Here is a 6,879-nt window from a genome sequence, read left to right as displayed (position 1 = left end):
TGTTATTAATGAATAAGAAGGATGTCACTAAATATTTTTTTTTATAATCCAGAACCAAATGTTTTAGTACATACTCTCTGTAAAAGTTATAGAAATGTGTTTTTACATTTCACTAAAAGTAATAGCTGGTTTCTTAAAGACGGTGGAGAATATCAAACTTTTTGTGGTCTTTTTTTGTTTTCAGCTCCTCTGCACATGATCAAGTGAAAGTTGTGGCCACATTGTTAGGAGATAACATAAGTCATGCTGTATGTAGAATCTTTGTTATTCTTACATTTCAGATTGAATTTAGTTGCACCATTTTTTTTATGTAAATTCTACTTTTGAGGGCATTTTCCTGTATCCTTTTAATAATGACTATAAGTTGTCAGTTAAACTATAATAGTTGATAAAATGATACCTGTAAAGAAAATCCTGTTAAATGTAGTCCAGTTTGGTAGTAGTAACCAATAAGTTATGTTTCGCATGTGCTTTACATGCAGGTACATGAATGAATTTCATTCTTCCAAGATGGGCTCTCCATTAAATGTAATGACTACTGCCTAACAGATCCTTGAAATATCAAGAATTATGGACTTTTCATATTGGGGTAAAATTAGAAAATTCTTCAATATCATATTATTTCACATTTATAAAGGAATTGATTTGATCAAATTTGATGGTTTCGAATCAGAAGATGCAAATATTTTTACTCTCTTGTTTAATTTTTCTGTTTGAACTCTCTTATTGGTTAGTGTATGCAGCAATAACTTTGAAACCAGATGTTGTGCACATTTTTATGTTCTGCAGTTGTTGGAAGTTAAAGTATTTTTGTGGAGTGTCAGAGATTATGGAAATAAGTTTTTTTATTTTGGATGACTGAAGTGTGTACTAAATTTTTTACTGCAATATTAATAAAAACATTTTGTATATTTTTTCATTTTCTGTTGGTCAGTTTTGGACTAACTTTGTTTAATTTATTTGTTATGCTGATAAAGCATTTTGTTTCTTTAGCTTGCCACCACCTTTTAGTTTAGCCTAAAAAACGAAATCTAATTATGCCCAAAAATAAAAACTAGTTAACCCTTTCACAATGGGTAGGTCAAAGTGTGCATGCCACAACATATTACAGCTACATTCAAAATTTAATTAAACTACTTCGTTGTCAATATGTATGAGTAAACTTGGAAGCAAAACATATATAATAAATGAAATTATAATATTATAAGACTTATGTTATAGATTTTATAAGGAGATATTAAAAAAAATCCTCAATCTCCTCCAGTATGAGAATTGTGACATATGCTCTCTAAGTTTGTCCTCTTCTCTAATTTATTCACCACCCCTCCGAGAAGTACCAAATTTAATGTAAATTACTCAATATGATATAGATATAACACAGGCAAAACATAATTTTTATAGCCTTCAATCTTATTTGTTTCTGGAGCGAGAGCCATAAACTAGAAAATCGTATCCACTTCCCCTGCCCACCTGTCACATCCTCTGTTTCACAAATTGCCAGTAGTTCTATCTGATATTCTATATAATTTATTATTTATAACCAATAGAAAGCCAAACTTTTAATCTATTAAATGATGTATTATATTACAATGTTTTCTGTACAGGGCATTTTCTATTTCATTGTTCATTTTCAAGCTCTTATCTCATAGTTAGAAAGCCAGAAAATCTACGATACTTATGGGACATTCTTTGATTTTTGCATGTTATTATATTTTGTTCTTAAATGAAGTATTTAAATAAATAAACAATTATTTAATGTGATAGTACCATTAGTTTAAAAACAAAAAAGTAGGCTTTAGTTTCGTCGACAACAACAAAAAAAATCCAGGTAAATATTTCTTGTTTTTCATATGTATTATTTATTTTCATTATTATAAAAGTAACTGAAAGGTAAAAATTAGAGACTTATTAGGTTAGATTAGGTAAGATAATGAAAAATAATAATAAAAACTCTTTATGAAGTATTCTTGTGAGCAGCTTGTGTTTTACATAATTCAGTACCATAACGTGAGCTGCACATTTGATGTGTGATTTACAATTTTGTGGTGGGATTGCTAGTTAAATGTGGTTCCAAGAGAAATAAAATAAAGTACAAGTAGATATATACTATTACAAGCTTTAAGCTATTTAGGATAAATAATTGTGGTTTCCTGTTACAATTTGTAGTCATTCCAGAATGTAAAAAGTGTAATCTAAATTTATTTCCTAATTTTTATAGTGGTTATGAAGTTGGCCCAATCAACCAACCCTGTATAGAGTTATGGTAGAGAAAATAACATATCAAATATAAAGTTTTTGTAAAAAAAAAGTTTGATATTGATTTAGGAGGTTTTAGAGATTATGCAAAAGAAATTTGAAACTTTTCAGACGAAAAGTATTTTTAACCTTAACATGAAAATCACTTTGCACTTGGAGCAGTCAGCACTCTGATTCCATATATTTAGGGATACATTTTTTGTAAAAAAAAGACTTGTAATATTTACTGAAGGCATGCTAAATTTAGTAAACATAAGTTAAGTACTTTCAGCTATAATATGTATATCTTCATAGTTACGAGTTACTTATATGGTGGTTCCAAAGTTGTGTAAGACACACAAGCCTGTTGTGAAAGGGTTAATGGTTACACATGATTACTTGTTTAACTTCAGAGCTCTGCATATGATTCTGTGATAAACAGAGGTATCTATGACAAATATGTCTCATCAACTTTCAAACTTAAATATGTTATAATAATGTTATTTGAAAAATTACTTTGTTTTTTACTTAATTTATGTAGGATATCAGTTTGAGGATCCACAAGCATCAAGTTCCTTCTCACAGAACCATAGTACAGAATGACTGCCAGTGGAAATTGCAACAGGTTAATTGTATCTATAAAGTCCCTCCTTCCCTTACATCTGCCTGTTTTGATTGTGTTAAACGAAGTAGAAACATTTACTTGTATTGTACAGTAATTTTGATAAAAATTGTTTAGACTAAGAATAATAACACAATTGATTTCACTTCCTATAATTTATTTTTTCAATTGAAATAGTTAACAACCTACTTTAAGGCATACAAACTGCACAGCAAGACTGATAAGGATTTATTGGTGAAATTTGAACTCGTCTTTCAAAATGCATCACTTTACCTTTGTCAAGTATCTTGATGTGATATTTTGCCAACAAGTATTTGTAGTTGAAATCAATTTAATTGGGTTGGTATAGTTTATTTTCAATAAATAAGAAGTTTTTCTATTTTTGTGTTTTACTTGAATACAATCCTTCTTTTATTGAATACATTATCTGTATAGTTTGCTGACACAGGCCAGCTTACCATACTCGCTAAACTTCAATATTCTTATTTGATATCTCCTGGTAGAAGAATATTTCTGTAGCTTGCTTCCAAAGATGCATAACCAGTATGAGGAATGAAAAGAATGTTCTTAGAAACTATAAATAAATTAAGTGACATTTGGCTTAATGGGCAGTCATGTCACATTTCTTTTGTGGTCCAAAATTTTATGCTGTCTTATCTTGATATTGGATTGAATGCAGCTTTGAGAACTACATAACATACATATAATTTTCTCTGTTCATTTTCGGCTCTCTCTCTCTCTCTATAGCATACTAGTGAAAGTACCCTGCTTCGTTCAGGTTATTAGGTTGATATATTCTAGATGATTATGTCAGTGTGTGTATTCTGGACCTATTTACATAGAAGAATAGTCAAAAATATTTTAAGCATTTTTATTTCCCAGAAACATAAAAATTTGCAAAGGTACAATGATAATAAAATTATTATAGATACTTATAGAGGTCTATATGTCATGTTATCTAACCTATATAAAAGATAGTGTGTTTTACGTCAGGTCACACTTGATTTATCAAAATAAAAGGAGTCAAAAGCGAAAATGCATTTATCCAGATAGAATAGTTCATTATGTAGTTTATGCATTTCATTTTATATTTTCAGCACATAGACTAACAACAATATTTTTTGTCCTTTATTTTTTCTGTTTTTTATTGCTTTGCTGCTTTTTGTTTCCTTTTTTTTTAATTCCTTTCTTCTCCTTCCTCCATATTTTGATGAGTTCCTTCTCTGTTTTGTTTTCATCCTTTTCCAATTCTTGCCCTCCCACTGTTAACTTATGAAGTCTCACTATTTCCTCTCTCCTTAGATTTTCACAGAAGTTCTATATATATTTCATACAAAAGTATTCCTCATTTAATTTCAACTCTGTGTAGCTTACTATTCCTATCTTCTCTCCAAAATGTGTTTCTTCTACTTCTGTTCTTCTAATTTTTCTGTTGAGTTTCTCATCCTCTGTCAGAAAGTTTATCTTCTTCTGTTTTATGGTTTTGATTATATTTTTCTAATCTTTATACACTTAATTGGATTTTTTATTAACCTATTTATCTATTTCACTTTTTTTTGGCTCTGCACTATCACGTCTAATTTCTACAGTTTTTGCTCTTTTATTTTTTATTTTATGTTTAGATCTGTTTTTTAATTTTAACTGAATGGTGACTGTAATTTTGAATTTACTACATGTATCTACTCAGAACGTGGGAATCTTTTAGTAAAATGTACAGGTCTGTTGTACACAAAAAATCACATGTCTTACAAAAGTATTCATATTCAAAATATGTCTGTGAATTGCTGACATCAAAATGACTCAGATTCTGACGAGTTGAAGTGCAATGTGAAGAATAAAAAATACTTTTGTCCATCATGCAGTTTGGTTATTGCATCGCATAACCCTCTCCAAAATGTGTGTATACATTTTTTTTTCAGCATGCTTGTATATTGTTAGTATTTACTTTCCTCTGCCACGAGTTGTTGCTAAATCAGCAATGTAGGGAAAATTAATAGTTTATAACTGATATCAAATACTTAATACAGTGTCGAATGCCACTCTGTTAAAGGTCGTGATATTTGCACTTTGATCCCCGCTTGTGAACATAGGGGTTAATTTGAAGTGATCTTACTGTCCCTGCTTGTGAACATAGGGGTTAATTTGAAGTGATCTTACTGTCCCCGCTTGTGAACATAGGGGTTAATTTGAAGTGATCTTACTGTCCCTGCTTTGAACATAGGGGTTAATTTGGGGACAGTAAGATCACTTCTTCTTTGAACAGATCTTCTTTTCCAAATTCTTCACAATAACCAGAGAATTCAGACTGATAGTTTTATGTCTTCCATACATCGTAGTGGACTTGTCTTTTATGTGTATTTGTTATTATTTTGTTTTTTTATCAAGACTTGTTTTTCCATTTTCTTTTCATTTCATCTTGTTTTGATTTTAACATAGTTCCAATTCCTTTTTTTTTTCCAAAAACTATCCTGTTTTAGTCTCACTCAAACACTTCTGTTGTGTGTACTATCTTGATGGTACTTATCAAGTTGCTTGTATTATTCTACTCTATTTAATGTGCATTGTTCTCGGGTATTATGTCCCTATACTGTAATTCTGAATTTCTTGCTAGTTTCAACAACTTGTTGCTCCAGGTATTCATAAAAATTTTCTTTTTACTCACTTGAAGATAGAATTTTTGTATACTATGAACTGTAACTATTTTTCCAATTTCCTAAAACAGTATTAATGTTGGAAACTTTGTGATGTAACTGTCTGTGCAAAGATATAATATTTCTTTTATTAGTTTTTGCTGTGTGTCAGCTATGATTTTCAGTGAATCAAAGTGTATGTTTGTGCTGATGTACACAAAGAAAATTGCTTCAAATGTAACAAAATTGGGAATCAAGAAGGCTCTCAGTGATCAACTCGTAGGGCAAAGAAAGATACAAATGAAGTAAAATTTTGTAATGTTACTTACTTTTTTATGTAAGTATGCTGTAATGACGATTAGATTGACCAAGTGATCTATACTAAATTTGTATCCATTTGCATTACAAGAAAATAAAGTTGATTTTTAATGTTAAATCATTTTCCTAGAGGCATTTAAAAATTTACAGTTTAATTTATTTACAAAAATAGATAAATTGGTTTATAGAAGTATTTTGATTAAGGAGATTTTTTTTAACTGATATAGTTTTGATTCCTCCATTTGTATAAATCCAATGAGTTTTTTTGTTTTTTTTTAAAGGATATTATTCAGAATATGTCTTGTTTTAGGTCCAAGATGCAGGAAATCACTTAATGTTAGCCTTACATATGTTGTCACCTGATGCTTTCACTATTCACCACAGCAAATATGGCTTTAGATCAGCAGAGGATGTTACAGAGGTAATTATATGTTGGAAAGATGTACAAAGATTAACTAGAAGTTGAACATTTTGGTTTGGTTGTTATTCAGTACGCTTAACTAGAAATTGCACATGTTGGTTCCCATCCTTTCTTAAGCAAGCTTTGTTCACCAAACTTCCTCCAACATAAAAGAAATACATTGAGAAAATAAAATTTTTTAAGTACACTCAAAAGGTCAATAAGAATGGTGCAACTCAAAAATGACTCGTAATATGAGTGTTACATACATACAAATTGACAAATGGCTTTCATATATATTAGATCAGTTATTCAGGGTAGTAATAAACAACTCTAGACTGTAGGAGTCCAAGGCCTTACTAACATAACCTTATCACCCAAACTTTGTTGTATAATATCCCATCATATATATTAGATCAGTTATTCAGGGTAGTAATAAACAACTCTAGACTGTAGGAGTCCAAGGCCTTACTAACATAACCTTATCACCCAAACTTTGTTGTATAATATCCCATCATATATATTAGATCAGTTATTCAGGGTAGTAATAAACAACTCTAGACTGTAGGAGTCCAAGGTCTTACTAACATAACCCTATCACCCAAACTTTGTTGTATAATATCCCAGCAGAAATTGTTGAAGTATACCTGATTTACCTATTTCATAAAATTGTC

The 6,879-nt window shown here is 30.0% G+C and overlaps 1 protein-coding gene across 1 annotated transcript in view; it reads left to right on the top strand.

The window, feature by feature from the left end:
- Window positions 1-6,247, top strand: part of LOC106475523 (protein rogdi-like) — a gene marked incomplete at its 3' end in the record, with an annotated part of 9,944 nt that extends 3,697 nt beyond the window's left edge. Inside the window, exons 2-4 of the mRNA XM_022379613.1 lie at window positions 140-248; window positions 2,777-2,860; window positions 6,116-6,247. Coding sequence (XP_022235321.1) covers window positions 140-248; window positions 2,777-2,860; window positions 6,116-6,247 — 325 coding nt within the window. The remainder of the gene's footprint in view (window positions 1-139; window positions 249-2,776; window positions 2,861-6,115) is intronic.
- Window positions 6,248-6,879: the final 632 nt, after the last annotated feature.

Source organism: Limulus polyphemus, unplaced genomic scaffold, assembly GCF_000517525.1.
Source record: "Limulus polyphemus unplaced genomic scaffold, Limulus_polyphemus-2.1.2 Scaffold8711, whole genome shotgun sequence".
NCBI classification, from domain to species: Eukaryota; Metazoa; Arthropoda; class Merostomata; order Xiphosura; family Limulidae; genus Limulus; species Limulus polyphemus.
Note: the sequence above shows the minus strand (reverse complement) of the source record. Positions and strands in the feature narration are given on the sequence as shown.